General features: G+C 38.6%; 1 protein-coding gene across 4 annotated transcripts in view; it reads left to right on the top strand.

Moving 5' to 3' along the window:
* LOC114880326 (netrin-1-like) overlaps nucleotides 1–22,300 on the top strand; it is a 72,493-nt gene that overhangs the window by 44,585 nt on the left and 5,608 nt on the right. For 3 of the 4 annotated variants that reach the window (XM_029196216.2, XM_029196218.2, XM_029196217.2), the window contains 3 exons: nucleotides 2,813–2,869; nucleotides 13,988–14,137; nucleotides 14,536–14,631. In XM_029196216.2, coding sequence (XP_029052049.1) covers nucleotides 2,813–2,869; nucleotides 13,988–14,137; nucleotides 14,536–14,631 — 303 coding nt within the window. The remainder of the gene's footprint in view (nucleotides 1–2,812; nucleotides 2,870–13,987; nucleotides 14,138–14,535; nucleotides 14,632–22,300) is intronic. The other variant, XM_029196219.2, reaches the window with a different exon arrangement.

Genomic DNA, 22,300 nt, shown 5'->3' on the forward strand with positions numbered 1-22,300 from the left:
TAATAGGATCAGAGTACCTACGTACGCGTCGATATAGTAGGTGCAATTCTTCTTTCGATCGACCTGAAAATAGATGACAGTTCAGATGGCAGATGGATGATGATTTGATTGAAGGGTGTAATCAACCAACTATAAAGGCCGATTTATACTAGCAGTCAAAGGTACGGTTGAATTTCGATCAACCAAGAGTTTCGTTTCTTGAATTTTAACTAAAATAAGTAAAAATATTTAAAAAGTTGAACAAGAATCGTTATCGTTTAATAGATAACGATGAATTTAATCTGAAGTGTATGGAAAAGCTATTAAGCAAATCCGTTTCGGATAAATGTTTGTAGAAATTATGCAAAAATAACTTTACGGGACCGAAGAGGGTCTCCATAAAGGATTTGCTTAATCAGATTGAACCAATTATCCAGCCTTGACAGCCTCTCCGAAACGAAATACGCTTTCAGAATACAAGATTTAGCATAATCGTGGGCCTAAGGAACTAAACTACCAAGCCAATTAGAATTTGAATAAGTAGCTTAAAATCACTGTCCTGTAATATCCTGGAAAACTGTAATGACATTATTCATATTCGCGGTACAATAATGAAATATAATTTAATATATAAATTTCTTATAACATTGAAAAAGATGGAAAAATAGCCTAGGGTGGATCTAAAACTCGGTGTACTCTGCAGAGCATTACAGAGATGCAATTTGGCAGCAGCATTCTCGTCTATAGTAACAGGATTGGCAAGAAAATTTAATTTGGCTCCCAGTTCAATCCAACTTCCCGTTCGAACGTATCTTTCTCAGAGGAAAAGGAAGAACCTTCAACTTCTATCCGAGTAATGTAAATACCAATCGACAACGGTATTTTCTAACTTGAGACTTTTCAACTTTCGGACAGGTACTATTAGTTATAAAGGTGATACGTCGGAGAGGATGATAGATAAAATCGACAGTGAAAAGTTTCAGAATGGATTGCGATACCCGCTTCATGGATTAATACAAAAGGTAGCTAACCCACGATAACGTTCTCTTTAATCACCGTAATGTAACTCTATCTATCACAAAGGGAACGCGTGTTCATTTTTAATTCAAATCTAAACCTTTCACCTTGATTTCTTTTCTAACGCAACGATCGCCTCGTTGCGCAACGCGAAAAGAAGGTTAGGGTTAGGATCAGTTAGGATGAAGAAATACGCCGTTCCTTTCCGTACCGGCCACCAGAGGGACATCCGCGATAAGTTTCTCGCAAGTACTCGGTAACGAGTTCGCTAACAGACCCCGTTACGATTCACCTTCCTCTTCCTTCTTTCTCTTCATCCTTGTTCCCTGAAGGGAAAAAGAATGAAAGGTACGCTTTATACACCTGGCAACAAGATATTCGGCCGGATGTAACCTTCGCGGCTTGTAACATTGGCAAAACGGAGATAAAATCATAGAGAGAGGACGTGCAAGCAAGGGGTCGAGAAAAAGAAGAGAAAGGTAGCGGAGTAGAGAGTACCTGTAGCCGAGGTGCAACTTGCAGACTCACCTTTGTTTGAACACGCAGGACTCTCCTTTCTCTTTTTCATCTTCATCTTCTTCCGACTTTCTTCGTTTCTCCTCGGCGAAGCTTGCATACCTCTACGTTCTAGCGAGGCCGTTGCGCGCGCCTGTTTACCCGCCTATCCCGAGGGTTACGCGCGATTTATGCGCGCCGCTCTGTGTACACGTTCAAATTTATACGCGCTGTACACGTATCATGCGAAAAAATGGTTCTTTATTTGGTAAAGGTCCGTGTATAACCGGTAAAACTATTTTCGATTTTAGATACGTATAACTTTTAAATCGCTAAATTCCTAGAGTTAGAAAACTATTAAATGATGAACGAAGAGGTCCTTAAAGTAAAGTTGAACCTCGAAACGCGTTATAAGAGACGCATGTTTGGTCAGAAATTTGTCTCACGAGACACGTCCACAAGTGTGTACATACGTATCTCGCTAACTGGATAGCACTTGGCCGACTGATACCAGCCACTTCTACTCGTGATTAACACCTCGCAAAAAAACAGGAGAATCACCGGGAACAGTGCGAAGAGAAGCAATCTTCGATACACTCGTTCTATCATCTTTTTCTCTGTTACTCCTTATCCTTTCTATGGGAGTTGCAAGAGTGTGCGTTGCACCGTTCGAAGATGCAGGTAAGCGTAATTGCGCGCATAATTTAAGGGTGCGCCACGGCACGAATATACGAGGCTCGATGAACGCCGGGCATACGGGAATACACCGTAACATCTGGCTTAAAGGGGGGTCAAGAAATGCTGCACTCGAGGAGAAACCGGCACTTTAAGAAAACCGATCCGTCCATTCATCGAGGAACGATTAAATTGATAGCTCGCCACCACGCAAGCAACTGACACAACTCGCTGACTTTCTTCCTCCGTACTGTGCTTCGACCAGGAAAATCCTTCTTTTAATATCTGAACCCCGGGGACAGAGTATATTCATTCTACTTTTTTCAAAATATCACATTATTACTTATTTCTTGTATCAGATTTCTCGCTTTTCCTGAGGGTAAAAATTACTTTATTCCAAGTCGTTTAGTTTTTAATATTAAGCCCATGTTTTCTTTCGAGCCAAACAGTCTAAAAGTGTTCTTGATATTAGCTTACAAAAAATTTCTATTTGAAAAGTGTCACATAATACACTCTGGCACCGGGGTTCAGATACGGATAGATGGGTCCAGCTTTATTAGTGACCCATTGTCAAGAATTAATACTAATTAAGTTATTACATTATTTTGAAACTTCAGGTACATTTTTTTTTTCTTTTTCTTTTTAGAAAAACCAAAGAAGACCACACTATTCCCTTTGGATAAGAATTTCCAGATTGTTGGACGTATGAAAAACACTTTTTTTTTCTTTTTTTTCTTTTTTAATTACATGAATAATGAGTGCTTAATATTACAATGTACAATTTTCAATTTGCCATAACACAAGTGTCACGGATTAAATGTTCTCGCGTTGCAAGAACTATTGTACGTGACAAGAAGTCGTAACTTAGGTTTAATTAAGAGAACTATACTGCATGCAAATATGTACAAGTTGGGGTTAACCTTTTAATAGCTTACGTTGCTCCCAGTTTAAGAACGTTTAAAGAGTTGATGTATGTACAACGTGAAAGTGTGTTGTGTACCCTGTTAAACCAACGAATTCAACTGTTCACGAGAATTACAGTAACTAACTTACGTGGCAAGGTTATTCAATTGAAATTTATTTTCTTCATCAATTGCTTATGATGGATTGCTCAAAGGCTTGACTGGAACATTAGCACAATCTATTCTATAGATTCCTTATTATACGTAAGGGTATAGATAGTGATTGATAGAATTGAAGATGTTTAAATGACGAGAGGCATGCGATGGAAATTTTTAAATTTTTTAATTTTATGGTTTCATAATTTGCAAATTTCCAAATTCTAAGATTCTAAGATAGTCACGTCAATGCCACCCCATCGTCGACCTTTAATCCGAAATATCAATATCATGGCTCTTTTATTCCCTTCGGGAGCGTGTTGGTTTCGCAGGGTTGTAAGTTCAGACAGCCACTTCGGATCAATTAGCAGGAGGCAGGGAAAAAAGAAAGGGAAGGTAAAAAGTGCTCGGATCGAGGTCCCTTTATGAATGAAGACGTCATCGGTCGCATAGTTCTGATTGCACGCGAGTAGGATGACTGGAATACAAGACGTTGATGAGTGAGAAGGGTTCGAGAACGTCTCTCGTTGCTTGTCCCCGAAGAAAGACAGAGGAAACCCGTAATAAATGCATGGGAGGTGTAATGGGACGAAACTCGATATAGCCGGATAACCTGCCATGGTGTCTATAGCGTCGCGTGGCTGTCATAATGGTAAAAAAAAAAGAACAATGATGAAGAAATTGACCCTTTTACTGAGCCAAAATTACGCTGGCTACTTACACTGCTGGACAAACATACGAGACATTCTTACAGTTACCTAATTTTTATTTTAATCAAAACATAAGATGACTTATATCGATACTTTCTATAGAAACTGTACAATTAGGCTCTTCCTTTTTTTTATGAAGCATATAATTACCCGTAAGAAAGTCTTCAATTGACAGTTGTCAGAATGCAGCGATTGTATAAGCGTCGTACGGCTACAAATGTGCAAAATGAAAGAGCAAAATTGCTCGAGGGACAAAGCTTTCATTCATCAAGGGATCATACAAGTATGACTGCGATCGATTGATCCACCCTCGCGAATGTCTGCGAAAATGATATTTTATGTGGATTTTTGTATCATAAGAAATTTGAACGATTTCTCATAAAATCGTTCAAAATTTAGATGATTCTTAGGAATTTTTCTCGCTTCTCTTTTCTTTCGGAAAAAAATTTAAGAAGAAAGGGACACTGTAAGATCAGCTTAGATTTCCAGCCGGTAGAAATTGCAACCGTTCGACGTAACAAACGTTGTTGCACTTTTCAATGGGAAAACCATTTGCGTTTCGCATGCCTAGCCTCTGTTTCGAAGGAATCCGGAAAAATCGTATCGTTACGGTGTCAACGATTTCGTCGATAACGGTGTGGCGCGGTGCGCGGCGTACGTTCACGACCACCATTGAACGTTCGAACGGTATACCTGCATGGGGGACCATGAAAAAATGCCGAGAAACCGATAAAACACGCGAGCTCGCACATGTACCTCTCTCGCGTACCTAAGTACGTGCAACGAAACACGGGTTGAAACACCGTGGCCGTAAATCACCGTTGAATCTAAACACAATGCGCCACAACGATTCCCGTGGATCGTTTCAAATCTCCATACAAGCATCGGCCGCGATAGGACAGAGGCGCAAGATCCAGGCCAGCCTTCCGCTACCATCGACAACGTTTATCCGGAAAATTGTGCAAACAAATAACGGTTCACCATTTCGCGGAAACATTTCCGTGAGTTGAATAACAGTGGCCGGAGAAAATTAATCGTTTCCAAACAATCTCTAAATCATTTGTCGAATTTTTTTTATAAGCAAGGGCTAATTGAGTATACCTAACTTTCGACTTTGTTCTGTAATTTTTTGAACTAGAAATATTGAAAAATGGTAGAATTATTCGTTAATTCTTCGATAAGTAGAAAAAATTTTCATAATTATGGAGATGGCGTCAAATTAAAAATTCTTGAGATATTAATGAATTGTCGATAGATAAATTTAGACCTCGTTTTCTAGAATTTTTGCGATGAAAGGAGTTACCGAAAGCCCCTCGAGGGTTGAAAGGAGAGAGAGAAAAAAAAATACAAAGTTCCCAGACGCATAGGAGACGTAATCCGATACTGCAATACCATGGTGCAGCTTTGAAGAAGGGTGAAAAGTCGAGTGTAAAATGATAAGTGACACGAACCGTTTAACCGTATTCTCTGCGCTTTGTCTACCTACCCGACAGTAAATTCTTTCCTTGCTGCATGTATTTTCGAATCGTCCAACGTGGTAAACGTTTACACGAGCCTCTTTCGAAAAAGGAGCCCATGACGATGTCCAGACTCGAATCTGGATGTTAATGTACCCAGAGGACTGTTATACGTATATTACGACTTGCATCTGCGTTTTCAGAACTTCAAACGTGTTCTAATGAACTGTTTTATCGATAACTCTGTGTCATCTCTCGTAAGAAACGAGGAATTTCCTACAAACGTGCCTGTAATATCCATCATTCTGGAATTCAGCTTACTGGGAGGGATCGCGATTCAATTAGAGAGCTTTTTCTGTTCGGACTTTACTTTGGGAGATTTTTAAGCTTGAAACATATATTTTGTGAATTCAAGAAATTTTCTAAATATATTACGTAAATTAGGTATCAGCGTTGTTTCTAGACAAAGTTATTTCATGCTTGGAGGAAATGCTAAAGATAATTCAAAGTAATAAATTACATTCCGATTAATCTCATAAAGCGTAATTACAAGGAATTATCGCGTGACAAGAACGGGAAAAAATTCGTAATCACGATGTGTTAAGTACACGAACCAAGTGAATGTTATTACCCCAAAGCTTCTTTCATTCCACGGTTGTTAATTAACTCGACCGATCAGGTGTACGTGACCAGTGTTACTGGTTTCGAATCAATTCCCCGACAGTACACGTTCGCTGATCGCAAGAATTTGCTTGAAATTTAATTACCCGACGCATCGAAGCGAACGTTTACGAAAAGAAATCCTTATCGCGCGTAAAGCTTCGCCGTAAACGAGACAATTTGCAGAAGCATCGTATATTTATGTCGTTCGATTCGCGTCTCGATCGATCATCTCTTAACGAGAGACGAAGTAACGTGCTGGGAATGATAAGAAATGAGTTAATTAGCATTCCACGGGAGAAAGGCTGATTTTTCTTTTCTTTTTTTCTAAACGATCGTTGATCGAGGATCCCGTCAAATTAAGCTGTTTAATAAACCAAGATATCGTTGTACGAATAACGTAACCCATTTAAACGTAGAGCCGGGTAACCGTGTTCAGCAAAAACGTTTCTTAAAAACGGAGATTAATCAAACTACCATAGAGCGTAGCCTCTTAAAAGCGAGTTGTTGTAAATGATCGGCCTTACGGATGTTCGTGATGAACATTTTTTTTTTCTCTCTCTTCAAACGAGTAGATACAATTTATCAAACATCATTTTATAGCTTTATACAGGGTGTTTTGTGATGTACAACATCGAGCATAATGAAGGATCTAACACTCAACGTTGAATGTCTGATCACGCGATATCGCTGGTTCGTTAAACCCGCAGGAAAACTTAATTACCAGAAATTATAAATAAATTTAATAAATTCCTATATCAACTGTGGGTGTTTGGATCTCATTGAGCCATCCTGTATAAATACCACGAAGATGGTAGGTGGAATGGTGTAAGGAAAGAAATAAATGAGACGACGGAAGTATTGATACTTAACGTATAGTATGATACAAAGGCATTAATCTTGGAAATGGCGTAAGGCTTTTTAGCCCGTAACAACTTTGAACACTTTGCTTGGATTCGCACACTCGTATACTTTGAATCAATGCATATCGAGCCGAATGGAGAATACATGTTATTCCTACGTCCCTGTCTGTCTCAGTATTTTATGCCGTACCGTGGTTGCATACCTCTATGCTTAAAAGATAGAATTAATGAGGTATGAACATATATTTCGACTCTTATGGGAAACATGTAAAAAGGTTCGCTAGAAAGTTCAGGCGAATTTCTTCACCTTCTGTTTCTGTTGGAATTCTGCAAAATTTCTGTTACTACCATCAATCGTGATCCAAACGCTCTTATAATGAAAATTAAATTAAAATTAGGGATCTCTCCGAGGTCCACCATCCGAGGATTAGTTAACACTTCCTTCAAACTATCTGCAAAAATAGAAATAACGTGAATCTACTTGTCCCATCTGTTAAGTGTTAAAATACTAGGTCAAAGGATTGCGGTACGTTTACGCGGTTTTCGCAGCGAAAGAGTTAAATGTATGGAAAACAATGATAGGGAAAATGAAGAAGGGACAACAGGTCATTGTACACGATTGGACTGATCTTTTAAGGGCATTGACCAGCCGTGGTGTATCGCGCTTGCAATTGTTCGATTGTCCTGACGCGTGCTTATGCGTGCACTGGCCTTAATTCGAAGCTCGTTTATGGTGACTCACTTTCTCGTACGTCATTTCTGTCCACGGGACAGACGAATATTATTACCCTAATAGCCAGCCATAACCTTTGCGCGCCATTGCGTGTTAATTCCTTCCGCAGAGATTTTTCTTTGCCGTACGATCCTTTCCATGCCAACCGAGAGACAAACCCGTGTGGTCCGAGTAACTGATCGGTAATTCTTCGAACTATTGATGAATTGAATTGGATTGTGTAGGCAATAATAGATTCAAGATACCCTCTTATGCAATTTAATATTTCATATCTGTCGTCAGACTTTGATCAGAGCTTTCTGTCTGCAATAGACTCTGGTTATATCGCCGTGGCCGGGGGTGCAGCTGGCTGTAGGGACGGAAAATTTTGCAAACTTCTAAATTTTTAATTTGAGTTGCATATAAATAGAGTCTACTCTAAACTAGATTAGACGTGTACTCGTTTTCTACAACCCAAGGGTTAACGGGAAAATTCTAAGACTATTAGGTACACCCTCGTCAGAATTGATCTTTGAATCGATCGCTGAACGGCCACTTTTTTCAAACTTTCGACATTTAAACGCGATTCCAAATCGAAATAAATTAGAATTTAAACAGGAGACGTGCTCGTTCGTTCGTTGCACTTTCACCATTTGCTCCAGACGTCTCTGATCATTTTCCAGACGACATCTTTCCGTTCGATTATCCTCGGCTCTCCAATTCGTATACGGCTTATTCCATGAGTAACGGGCAGCTTAACCTCTTCGGTGTGAAAGAATATGAAACGCAAATGTCGTTTTCGATAAATGTCAAACGTAAACGCAGCCTTGGGCAATCTGTTCTATCGGTTGTATCTCGTATCGTTTCATTCTCTTCGTCGCACGTCCGTGATCTAAAGAACCTGGCTGGAATATAAAAGGATGAAAAAGAAATGGTAAAAAAGAAGAATGATCAACTGCTTGCTTGTTCACATTACGGCGGCAAGGATCAGAAAACTAGTTTTGTCAAAGAGATATCTTCCTTCAGATACCCGTAATTACACGTCAAATGGTACTTGTAGGTGTAAAAATTCCAATGGCATTTCTAGGATATTTTTCTAACAGCTTTTCGAATTGCTAGAACAATTTTAATTTTTTGATGATAGGTGAAAATTTGGGACCCCCTAAAATTTTTATCCAATACCTATTTATTTTTTTAAAACTCTGTATCCTAAACTTTCAAATTTCAAATCCTAAATTATTTTAGGTACAATAATTTGGAACAATGATCTTGTACTTAGGAGGTTTATTACTCTCATACTTTTCGTATCTTGCCATTTGGAAATACATAGTAAACAGCATTCAAATTAACAGCTCTGAGACGGGTTATAAGACGGGTTTCTGAGTTTAATCTAAATAACATGACCTGTTACGGATTATTAGCTTGCCTTTATCTATTTCGCTTTCCTCATTATACAGGGTGTCTGCGATAACTTGTTCAAGTCGTTACCTCTTGGGTATTAAAGATATTGAGAACATTGTTCTTACCTGTTAGTAAAAATTTATAACAAATTCATAATTTCATACGCAATATACTACACATGTGTACCCGAAACTAAAGTTCAACCCCCTGTCATATAATTTATCATAATTATAAATTTTGCAATACCTGGTATCGCTTCAATGAAAATTATTTATTAATTACTGCGATGTGGGTCACTAATGAGCTCTGCGGCAGTCAACGTGTTAAATCTTTGATCGAATCGCTCAAAGATCTCACGATTTGACTGGTTAGAATGCCTTGAAATATCACGCATGATATCTCGAAGCGGTAACGGAATTTTTCTTTTTACAACACTCTATCGAACGTAAAGGGACATTATTATGCTGGCTTAAGTAGCAGCCGACTTTGTCAAACATTGACAGTAATCGTCGATGCGTGTCATGCGATAATTCCAACCTGATAATGTTAAATGACAGAGCGCCAAAGGAATCTGCGCCGATCTCGTTTAATACATTCTCTCCCTCTATACGAATATGAAATGAACACCGACAAACTTGACGTACTCCTTAACCCGTAAAGAAATGATCTTCGACGGAAATGACGTGAAAACGAGCTGTATTTCTTCATCAATATCTTACAAACATATTTGATGTATTAATTAAATTTCATCATTGGCGTAACAAGGTAGAGATCACGGTAGGTCTGTACCTTTCATTACACTCAAAATTTTTAAATTTTTAACGGGAATCCTTGATTTTTAATCCGTGGAATTTCGTCATGTTCACAAATACTCTGGTCCACGGGGCAGAGATTAAAATAGACTCGTAAAGCAAGGAAGGAATGTTCGGTACGCGAAAATATGCTAATACCAAGTTGGAAGGATTGTTTTCGCATTCCTGGAAAAATCGTGCCGGGAAAGACGCGAGCATTCCAAGGATATAACGACCTCTACACGAAGATGTAAAGTTTGCGAAGAGAATCGAGTGCATAATGCGTCGGTACCGTGGGTCTACACGGGTCTCCACAGCAGCTAAGAGGCTCTCCTCACGCGACCGTGTTTACATAAGATGGGCCAGGCCCGTCGTTATTGCATACTCCCGCCACAGGTGGCTATTCTCCACATATATACCATTGCATTTCTATACAGGTAGTATCATAATAGGTGAGCATAACTTCACTGATTAATTCAATATAAATTAGTTGGAGAAAAAAGAAAGGGGTTTTTCTTATTTCACTTTGTTTTCAAGTTATCAATTTATTCTTTAATAATTACAATTTCATTAATTAGAGGAATAATAATTTCCCATTACCATAGGAAATAATGAAAGCTTGTAAATTTCACGAAGCCATGAAATTAAAGTGGAGGAAGGAAAATGAAACAACCGGATACTGATTATTCCCAGTGTAATAAATAGATCGTGGAGAAAGATAGTCAATTAAACGGAGAACAACGAATCGGTACATTCGGCGCGTGGATGACTGTCAATTTATTAATCGGATTATCGGGTTAATTTCCCTCGAGTAAACCCCGGTGAGAGTTGCTCGATAATGTCGATCCATCGAAGCCCGAATAGTTCCCCCTCCGTTGCTCTCTGAACTACCCTTTCAAGAAATTCTCGTCGCCTCTTGCTACGGGGATTCTTTTTGTTTTCCATTCTTCGAGGAAATCCGGATTTCCCGCATTTCTCCTGCTATTTCATCCAAGAAGATAGCTTTCCAGATCGCCCGATTCAAATGGGGATCAAAGATTGATTCACCAATGAGATCAATCTTAAAGGCATTCGATGATACATCAAATTTTTCTTTAGATTAAAATTTAATAACAAGCTGCAAAATTGCAAAATAATTGCTTTGCATTCGAACGGAGGGAATTTTTCATAAAAATAAAAACACGGAATCACTTTTTTCCATCACGGTAAATCGTGTATTGCCTTTCGATCGATGAAACCAACCCCCATTGGCAGTCACGGCTCATTTGGCAGCCGAATTTTCCGAAAATTCCGTACGACCCATGAACCATCCATATTATTTGCTCGTTGATATATCGAATATTGAATAAAGCAATCACCATAACATCGCACGAAATCGCTTCGTTATTTTCCAAACCTGTCGCCGGAGAGTGATTGAACGATGTCATTGATAGCCTTCCGTGCTTCGTCAAGATGATGGAAAAATAATTTCCCATCGGTCCTACGCTCCTTCTTATATTTCCGAGAACGATAATTGCATCGGACAAAATCAATATATTGTATCCAGACGAATATTGTCCTCCGTGTAACAGATTATTTCCATTTCATTATTTCTGAAGAAAATATTTTTATATTTATTATTTTTATTGTAAATTTATTTTCTCGTACAGGTCTGAGGGAAAATCTTTCAAACCAATTCAAGACTCGTTCCAGAGCCGATGATATATTCTCGTCACGACTCTTTTGAATTCGGTTCGTCTTCTTGCGCTTTCAACCCCTATAATCAAACTCTGCCTCGGAGAAATTCGAATTCATAATTCAGATCCTCGTATTTTCTTTCGTGCCTCCGATTTTCCACCCCTATTTCTTTTTTCCTTCGATGCGTGTAAGTCAGCGAATTGTCATTCCTCGGTGTACATAGCTGATTGGAGGTCGCTAAGTCACGTTCTCATTGAGATTCCTGGCTCGACGTAGAAACTGTCTGTTTTATATTTATTTAAATAATTTTCATTTTATATTCTATATTTCTTCCTTTACGATCGTAAATCTTTGTAGGATTTAATTGTTTATTAGGAAAACATTTCGTTGGAAGTTTATTTTGAAGGAAATCCTTGTTGTTGAAATCTATTTCGGTTAGCTTTGTACGCGGCGAAGGTTAGCGTTCGAAGGAAACCAAATTTGGGACCGGATGTTGTTGGTACACAGCAGTTTGTCGAAACGGAGGGTGCTGTGATCTTACGAGGTTGAAGAAGGACGTAGGCAGAGAAGTTAACCATCAAACGACCCACGTGCTACCTGCTGCGAGCAAAAACAAGTGGGCGATTTCAGTATGCAAATTTCCTTGCCAGATTTATCCTGCCTACCTTCCTAAACGTATCGTCAAGACGCCTGACGAGTTACTTATTATTTTTCTCATCGATCCGGTGCAAACGTTAATTCGTTATTAATTGATTTACTAATTATTAGAAATAGTCGAAATTTCTGTCTGGTCTCGGGTTGCAAATATTTGTGAAATATCATTTTCAATTTCTAATTAATTATTTTTAATTTGGTGCTACTTAATAGCAACGTATGTTAACGCGTTCAACTCGTTAATGAAGCATAACTTTTTACAACGTGTAAAAAGCGATAGATAATCGAGGGGACGACGAGGAAGAAACCTAGCAAGGTCAACTTGACCCTCCCTGGTAATCGGCTTAAAGCGCCTTAACAATTTCACGTAGATATACGGATATAAATACGTGCATACTTTTGTAAAACTGGCCTGCTAAGTTGGATTTATGAACGTCTTTTACAGACGGCATCTACGACCCTTTTCCTTCTTTTCCTTTTACGTCAGATTTTAAAGAGCGCAACATTTGTTGCACCTTCTACCATTACGATTAAATCCCTCGAGTTTACGATGTAACATTCTACCGTAGGACGGTTAATTTTTTAATTCTTCGGTTAAAAAGAGGAAAAAGGAGGAAGAGTTTAAAATTCTCGCAGTGTTTCTATTATTTGTCTACCAACCGTAGATTTCTTGTTACGCGATGTTCGATGCATACGCGATGCAAATCGTCTTCGTGCACATATTATTATCAGAGGGGTCACGGCGAGCAATCGGACGAACCAGCGTGCTCAGAAAGCACAACGGAACACCGTAACTCACGTTTACGCCTGTAAAATGAGCAGACATACCGTCGTGTCACTTATTGCTAACTAATATAAACTTAACTCCGCGACACCCACGAGGATAAAGAAAGCGCTATGAACCGCTCGTAAATCATAGCTCGCTTTACATTTTACTCGTGTTACGCCTTGTTACAACAGCCGATCTGCTGAACACGCATGGTTAATCTCGATAATTGAGAGGATCGACGGAGAAAAAACACAAATTTTCAATGAAACGTTTCGCAAGTCGGCGTTCGAAAAGAGCGCAGAGTTCAAATGCAAAGCGGTAACCCGATTCTCTAATAATTTATTGAAAATTTACGAGTAGAAAAATATGATCTTCCGGTATTAAATTCTTGCGACGCGTCGATAAAAGGTAATTGTCGAGTATCAACGGATGAGCAACGAGCAGTGGTAAAATGGCAGGTTCAGAGAAAACTACAACGACGGGCGGGTTTTACCGTGGAAATAGTAAAGTGGATGGATAGAAGAAAAAAGAAACGGTAGGTTGAAAGAGGGAAATGGGAGAGCAGACGAGCAACAACCGGCACAGCTTTTTCGAGGGTCTCTCCTCCTAGATTTTCGCGGAGATGCGCTCAGCACCGAAGTGCAATCGTAATTAACCGCTTTTCAGTGTCTCTCTCGCATGAAAGATACGAGGTTGCATAAGTAAGTGGGCAAAAGGAATGTGTCAAGCTTGCTTTCCCAGCGAACGTTTCTCCCTCAATTTTTCGCCTCTTTCCCGAATCGTCCCTTAATTCCGGATGCGTTGAAAAGATAACGATGGAAAACCGTTCCAGTGTTATCCGTTTGACGGAAAGTTAATAATTTTATGTGTCCTTTGAAACAAAGTTCGATCTTTTGACCTATAAATAAATGATTTTTTCTATTTTATTAATATTAATTGTTTAACAGAACTAGTACAATTAGGACATGTTTTAAGAACCGAATAATAATGTAGGAAATAACTAATAACGCCAATTAATTGTAGTTTCTTTTAACTAACCAGTCCTAACGTCGCATGTTGTGTGTTACAGCGTGTGACTGTCACCCAATTGGAGCTTCCGGGAAAACTTGTAACCAAAGTACCGGCCAATGTCCTTGTAAAGACGGTGTAACCGGTACAACTTGTAACAGATGTGCCAGAGGTTACCAACAAAGTAGATCTCACATTGCACCTTGTATCAGTAAGTAGACAAAATTCTTCAATCTTTCTTATATTTTTTTTTTTCACAATTTCTGAATAGGACCATCTTCGATGTGCGAAAAAAATTATCGATCTTTATTTTTGAAACACGCGGTATCTCGTTAAATTGCTCGAAAGTTCCATTAACAGTTGGAATGGAAAAAGAAACGGGACGAAATATATATCGTGCCTTAACCGTCTTGTTTTTAAAAGCGATCGATCGATCAATCGAGGGGAACACGCGATCTGGTCCGGTCTGATCGTGTTATCGGTTGATCGCGCGTCCAATTAGGCGAAATTTGCAAATATGAGAGGGTGAACCGTTGTAGCCTTTTAGAAGAGAGATATACGAGCCGTATTTATCGTAACTTCACAGCCGTTTGTTTTCACTGCTTACAGAAATACCAAGGGTTGTACAGACGCAAGGAACGGCCGGCGAGGAGAGCGGTGAACACGAAGACGACGACAACCCGCGTGGTTACGATGGACGAGCCGGTAAGTAAATGTCAAGTAAAACAAAATGACACGTCTTAGCGAGGCTGCATGTCAGCCTGTCGGTACTTAACGCGCCATAGGAAACGACACCACCGCTGAGGATCGTGAGCTTAAGGGAGTAGAGTGCCAAACATGCTAGGGTTCCCCAAGGAATATGGTTCGCATGGGGGAAAGATAGTGAAACTTCAAAATTGAAATTTTCTAACATTGTATTATTATTAAGCTTATAATAATTGATACTATAATTAATTTTGCACGATAATCAAAGTATGCGAAAAATGACGGAACGTTTCTGATAACGGGAAAGGAATCCCGCTTATTTATTGCCGCAAACAGAAATGCTTGGCAACACGTGTGGGAAAATCAAGCGAAGGTAGGAAGTTTATTCGGATACAAGCTCCCTTGCCACGTGGCAATATGGAATGTAAGCACAATATTAATTCGGCAGACGAAGAGGGAAAAGGAGGAAAGGGAGGGAATAGAGGGTTGGAATGTCTAGCCGGTTGGTCGCAGCCTCTCAGCCACCCCTAATGGCTTAATTAAAACTACCCTCACTTGCAGCTTGCCCATTTGCCTCGCAGTTTCCAACGGCCTACTTGTACCACCGTACGAGCATAAAGTTGACGGTTTTTATTTACACGTGTGTACATAGTAATAAATCGTCCCATCAGATCACTTTGGATCACCGTTTACGTCGAACGTTTCGTATATTTTCTTGAGGTTTAGGGCAATCTTCCTTCTTCAATTAAGTTATTCGTAACGTTAACAAGTGTAAACTACGAGCATCGTTATCAAAAGGAACACGTTCGAACGTAACAACGATAAATAACTAAGACATTACTCTGTTCATAGACATGTTCAATGGTTAGATCAAGTATCATATCATTGCCGGGAGGTTTCAGTTACTTCTACTATTACATCTAACTATCTGGATGCAATAATTCGCAGATAAGACGAGCTTAGCTTTATAAGACCAGATACAGTCATTGTTGTTGATAAATGAAGAACTTCCTTTGAACAAGACCCACCTTTCCGCATTCACAGTCATCCGTATAATTTATCATTTTTGTAGACGTAATGTTAATAATTATCAGTGATTTTTATATGCAGTAATGCGATAGGCGATATGGAAACGACTCTGATTCGATAGTCAGAAAAGTAGCGGAGAACTTGACGACGGTTTTAAGTACTTGTGGTGAAGCATTCATTGTCGAGGGGTGGGTCAAAATATATTTCGGAATGAGTCCACGTGTACGAGTGTAAGTACACGTCAAGGCGGCGAAAGTAAACGTCAATCCATTAAATGGACTACGTACGAATGTATATCCGCGGGTAAATCGTAATAACTTGGGAACAACCCTTCTTCGTGGTGCAGCGGGAAGAGAAGAGGGAGGATAAAGAGCCGAAAAGAGGGTTAGGAAAGAGAAAGGGAAAGTAAAGGGAAATAAACAGCCTACGGAATAAAAAGGATAGGTGGAACATTAAAATTGAACAGAGGGAGTACATATTCTTAACTTACATTTACATTATTAAAAAATTAATAAAAATGAGTTTTCGGCGTAGGCGTTGGCGTAATGGGTGGCGTGCTGACTTACTAATTCGAATGACCGGGGTTCAAATACCATTCGGAGTTTCCTCATTTTTTCACAAATTCCCTAACTTATATTCATGAATATTCTAGATTCGAAATATCCTAGTAAATTTCTAGTGTTCGTATATTAATTTGTCGTCGACTAAAGCAGTGTTTGAATGCAGTTCGTAAGATTTCCGGAATAGCCGCGTGTTCCTATATGCAATCGACAACAGTGCAGTGCGTGGGTGCGTGCAACGAAAATTACGCGCACGGTTGCGTGCAACATTAACATATAGATGCGATTCGTGACGCGGAGATGCATACCCTCGATGTATGCACGCCTGCATACTGCTCTTATTCCTTGCAAGAATAGCATTCCCGAGGTGGTGGGACGCGAGTATCCCTCCAGCTACTAGTTTGCAACGCTTATGAACAATGTCTTCGCGATGCTAAAAAGAGGATGCCCAATGGCTATCCTACCACCCTCTCGTATAACTGAATGTAATAACATGTTAGTACACTGTATCGAGGCAGCTTTGTCGATGAGTTACGATTACTGCTTGTGAATTTCAAAGAAACTAAATTCTGCTGAATTCGAAGTCGAGAAACTAAAGTACAGATACGATCATGTGTTTTAATAAACATTCAAACGATTGGATTTTTAGTTCGACGTTTTATGTAATTGAATTTCGAGAGACGATCAATTTAAGTCTCATAGCGTACACTTTATTATAAAATTCCTTTGAAAGAATTTATTTCATTTAAAATACATTTGTTGAAACATTATCGTTCATATAGATTTGGTGAAATTTAGTATCTTTGTTGCAAGTTGTCGCGTATTCCTAGAATTTAGGAGGTAGTCTATTGTAGGGTTCTGACGTACTATACTAATGTGCTGTTAACTTACGCACATGAGCCAAGTGCTATATGCGCTCGTGTTCATTTCTCCTTTACCAGTGCAATTACAAGCTACAAAAAGCTTATGAGTGATGACGTCGACCAACATAAAATTACTCACATACGTAAGATGAAATCTGAGATGAGGAAAATACTTGAACACAACGATATACATATAATGTACGCTTTAGATTATCATTCTTGTTGTAACGGAATACAGATAATTCCAGGGTAAATCTTTTAACTAATTTAATTTGTATTAGGTAGAATTTCAGAGATAATTAATTTTTCGATGCAATCTTAAAAATTAAATAAAAAGGATAATATTAGATATGTTGTAAGTACACTCGCGATTAAATCAGTGCATCTATGCGCATCTCGTCTCTAATATTTGTTAGAAATAACAATGGTCGGAAGTGTTCGATCGAAAGAATAGAGACAATAGATGTGTAAACGGGTTAAAGAAGTATTAGTATGAAAGGAGGAGAAATAAACGTGTTGTCTGGTTTACAAGGCGAGTTAATCTGCAGTTCGCTTACTGTACCGACGCGTGAACTTATTGCTTGTGCGTATGCGCTCGAATAAACGCCCACTAAGGTGGGTCCTTCCATTTCAGGAAACATACCCCTGGTACTGTTTGCACACCACATCGATTCGTTCTCTTTCCCCTTTTCTTCCTTTTCCACAATCACGGATGCAGTTTAAAACAGCTTCCTTTCTTTGACTTAAACGAACAAATCACATTAGTATTATATTTATATTATGTTAAAACGTTTTCAGAAATTATACAAATAATGCAAGAAATTTATAATTTAAACAAAAATAATGCGATTTTACTTGGATAAAATTATAATATATTCAAATTTCTGCATAAATTCGTTGATTTAGATTTAATGGATTATTTATCATTTTTGTTTGCCACTGTAATATTGTGCTTACTTTGAAGTGTATCGCTTAGGTCTGTTTTAGTAAGGGTTTTTGTAGCTTAGGGACGCTTCCGCGTACAAAGAAGAATCTTTCGAAGGAAATGACCTTTCGCTTCGTCGGTAGGACGTATTTGCGATGAGCAATCGATCTGTTTTTCGTAGACTGTTAAAGCTGAACGTACATTTCACCCAAGGGGACGTTTGACAGCATGATAAACTTGTCATCTTATATTAGATTGGCAATTAAATTAGCGACTTCCATAGAATTATTTATTAAAAATTTAGCCTTAGGGGATTTTCTCATCGAAAGACGAGGAGGCTGCTTTATGGTCCTGTCTAAGTTTTCCCAAAAAATATTCTTAAAAATCATCGGAGAAAGTCCCCTTAACGAAGTCTTCAAATAAGAAGTTTAAAGTTTCAGACAAAGAGTCATTATCTTGATTTACGTAATTTACAGTTACAGATTTGGAAGGTATTTAAGAGGCACCCGGTGTATGTTGCCTTCTATAGTAATAATTATCTTCATTATTACAGGACAGGCTTACCGGCCGAGTCCTAAACCAAAGTTAATTACCAGCCGCCGTAGCTAATTTAAATCAAGACTAATTAACCCTCTCCCTCGTTCCTTGTGATCCTACTTGCGTTACTCGAAGTCTCGCCTTAATATCACGCAACTTTCCCTAAACTTGCCTCGTTTCATTCACCTGTCGTCGCGAATCCATGGATGAATTATTAACGCGTCTAGGAATAATTAATATTAATCTTTGCGCGTCGAAATACGTACGGGATCGAAATGACCCGTTGTTCAGCGTGCGAAATGTAAAAAATGTAAATTTCACGAAATCTTAAAATTCAGCAGGAACACGTTTCTTCCCTAGGATGGAAATCTTTCGGCATGGAATCGTTTCATGTTTTTCCTAGATATTCTTGGCTGTTTTAGCACGAACATACAAGATATACAGCAAGGTATGCTAGCGGTCGTAAAGTAACGTCTTAATTATAAAAGGGTCTCGGTGGTACGGTGCATGTCTTACGAGGCACCCTAAGTATCCTACAGCGGCCGAGTGGGACTTTAATGGACGCGTGGGTGTTTGCCAGCCATGACAACGCACAGAATCTACGGTTTTTCCTGCGACTGCCCTTTGAGACGACCCCACCCTAACCAAGGGTAAACGGTGCTCTTAATGCGAGCTACTTTCGCCACGAAATTAAATGACTACCATCGTGGTTGTCTACCGTTTAAATGAAATTTACGTAGATATTAATACTTGTCATCGTTCGCCTCGATAAAGTGTGCCGATAGGTTGAACAAGTTCCAGTTTCTATGAAAACGCTAGTTTAATGGTGTTCGAACGGTAGGAGGAGGTTGTGCAAAAATAAGTATAACTGTTTTACTTCTCCTCATCCTCCCTTACTGTGAAATTTACTGTTTATTTTCCAACAAAGGAAGACGGAAACAAAAACAAAGTTAATCACGATTCTAGGGGTGAGAGAAAAATTTCGCAGGCAGTTGGTGAAGCATACCAGTCGAGCCAATTAATTGAATTACCAAATGGGAAATACGAGTCGAAAGGGAACCAGATACATGCCGGTTAGCTGCCACGAATCGATCGTGATGGCAGAGACCTCAGACCATAATCCGTTTAATTCCCGACTAACGAGACGTCCTTTGTGTCGATTAACCCGTGCCAATCCGCATCAATCGAACGGCCATATAGCTTTGCCATCGAACGTATCCAAACCGTAAGGTTCGCTAGCTTTCCGATCGACTGATCCCAATCGATTCGATGGATTCGACGAGGAACTGGTTTCTGGTGTTGCTCACCACTTCGTAACGAGTCCATCGCAATCACCCAACAAACCACCTAAATCCAATGTTATGGGTCAAAAGTCAATTGTGACCGCAATTGGTCCTGCACTTTCCATCGATTTCCATTTAAAGAGTTCGCACCAACAACGACACGGTTTGCCCAAATTACAATACTACCAATCCAATTTTGCAAATTTCTTATTTTTCGTATTGACAATACCTAGAGAATTGCAATATGAAAAAGAAATCAACATTCGTACAGAGGTTCTCTAATCGAATATTCTTCTTCTTTCTTTTTTTTTTTTTTTGCCCAACTGATTCGACATTTTTCGAATTTCGACAGACGTCTGATGATAGACGAACGTGCACCGTAGTCTGGTACGAGCATGGAATTTTCATTATTTTTATTGGATAACGCACCAGCTACGGGGAGAATCGATTGAATTTCAAACGAAATTCAAATTACGTACAATTTGGTTAGCCATCAGGACAGGCAAAAGCGAAGTACATAGTGCGAAGCGTGTGTGTATACGTGTATACAGGATGCCCCAAGCAATTGGGCCAGCTGTAGCTCTAAAATGGTAAAAGATTTCAAGATCCATTTCATTTTTCTTTTTAAATTAAATTATATATTTTTTCCCTGTAAAAGAATATCAAAATACTTGAGCTGATAATTGAGTAGTTCAAAAGATATTTTATGGAGGGCTTAATCTCTCCCTGAAATAATTAATTTTCAACCTAAGTACTTTAACACCTTTTAATAAATTTGTTAATAATTGAAAATTAATTAATTCAGCCGAACAAAAATATAAAGTTCCACTTAGGGAAGTGAGGACGATCTAGAAATCTTTGATACTCCTTCACTTCTGGAGCTGATATATCCATCACGATACTATTTAATTTCACTATTTAATGGCATTTTTATCCATCTTTTACCCTTTTATATCTGGGCCCAGTTGTATGATACACCCTGTATACCGGTTGCGTGCAGTTTGGATTCGTAGTTCGGGGGATTCAGTGTGTTGTACGGATTCTATTATCGACTTGTAGCTACGGTTCATTAAAACGGCATAACATTTGCAAACAACAGTCTTTACATTCCTGCCAATCCTTTCTCCAAACATTCCACCCCTGTTTTTCGGACTTTCATTCGTTAATCTCTTTTGTAACGTTCTTCTTTTTCGAATGGTTCGCAATGCTCTGAAATTTTTCAACAGGGTGTTCTGTACCTCTGTTTGATGGCACTTGAAATAACTGCTTTTTGTTACAAACGGATTGTAAAATAAATTTTCCAAACTTTACAACTTTGCATTTCGTGACTTTCGGTCTTAAAAACATTATATTTTGAATTACAGAAAAAAGCTATACTTAAATTGTAAACCTAACATAAACTAATTAGAATATTCTTTCATATCAGGTGTCGATTCGTACACGTAACTATTTCAATGATTTAAGAATAAAATATGTCGTTCGTTTAACTTTATCATACTTAATAATATATTCCATGCAATTAGAAGAATTCTTTGTTCGATTCGAGTGGGCCAAGTGGATGACTGGCCTTTAGCCTCGTTTCTTTTCTAACACTTAATACTGTCCATTATCAGTGACAGCTGTGGGTGCATCTATCCATTTATTATCTAGCCCAACGGTGTCCATCTATTATCTGAAACGGCATGGTCAGCGTATAACGTGTCCTCGTCTCGAAGTCGTGCAATTAATTTTCTCCTGAATACGTTACAGTCCAGTGGTTCTTAACCTGGGCGTAACTAATAATCTCCATGAAGGGTAACAGTAATATATTTCATAGAACAACACGCCAATTTGATGGAACGTTACTTTAAAAACGAGTGACAATAAGGAAGGATAAATAATTCAATTTCTTTCGCTTAATAAATATTACTCAAATTTAATGAAATTTCAATCTCATCAGATGAAAATTTTATCGAGGGTATTTTAGAAGAAGATTATATTTTTTAAGTTATTCATCTGTTAAAAATAATTTTCCATCTGTTCAACGTTATAAAGAGGATATTTGCTTTTATTATCTCGGTATATTCTTAAATTGGCTGAGAGTGTAAGATCGTAACGTCAGGCGTGAATTAATCGCTCTTGTCACGACAGTGTTTTCTTTGGCTAGATTTATACGGCTAAGAAAAAATTTTATATATTTCCACGAAGACGTAGCAATTTTTTAGTTATTGCAGAAACTACTATGTAACGTAGATGTTACATATTTCTGGATCTCAGAGCCAAAATATATTAAGTCATATTTTTCAAATTTTAGAGCAGAGCAAATCAAAATGCATAAATTTTTTAAAGCAGATAAAGAAATCGTATACTGGACGGATGAAATTAAATATAAAATCCAAACATTACAGCAAATAATGTGGTTAATAACTCGAGGCATTTAAACTTCCCACGCTGTATGATAGTGGAGTAGAAAATCAAAATGATCCCGTAGCT

This window comes from Osmia bicornis, chromosome 12 (assembly GCF_907164935.1).
Source record: "Osmia bicornis bicornis chromosome 12, iOsmBic2.1, whole genome shotgun sequence".
Lineage (NCBI taxonomy): Eukaryota > Metazoa > Arthropoda > Insecta > Hymenoptera > Megachilidae > Osmia > Osmia bicornis.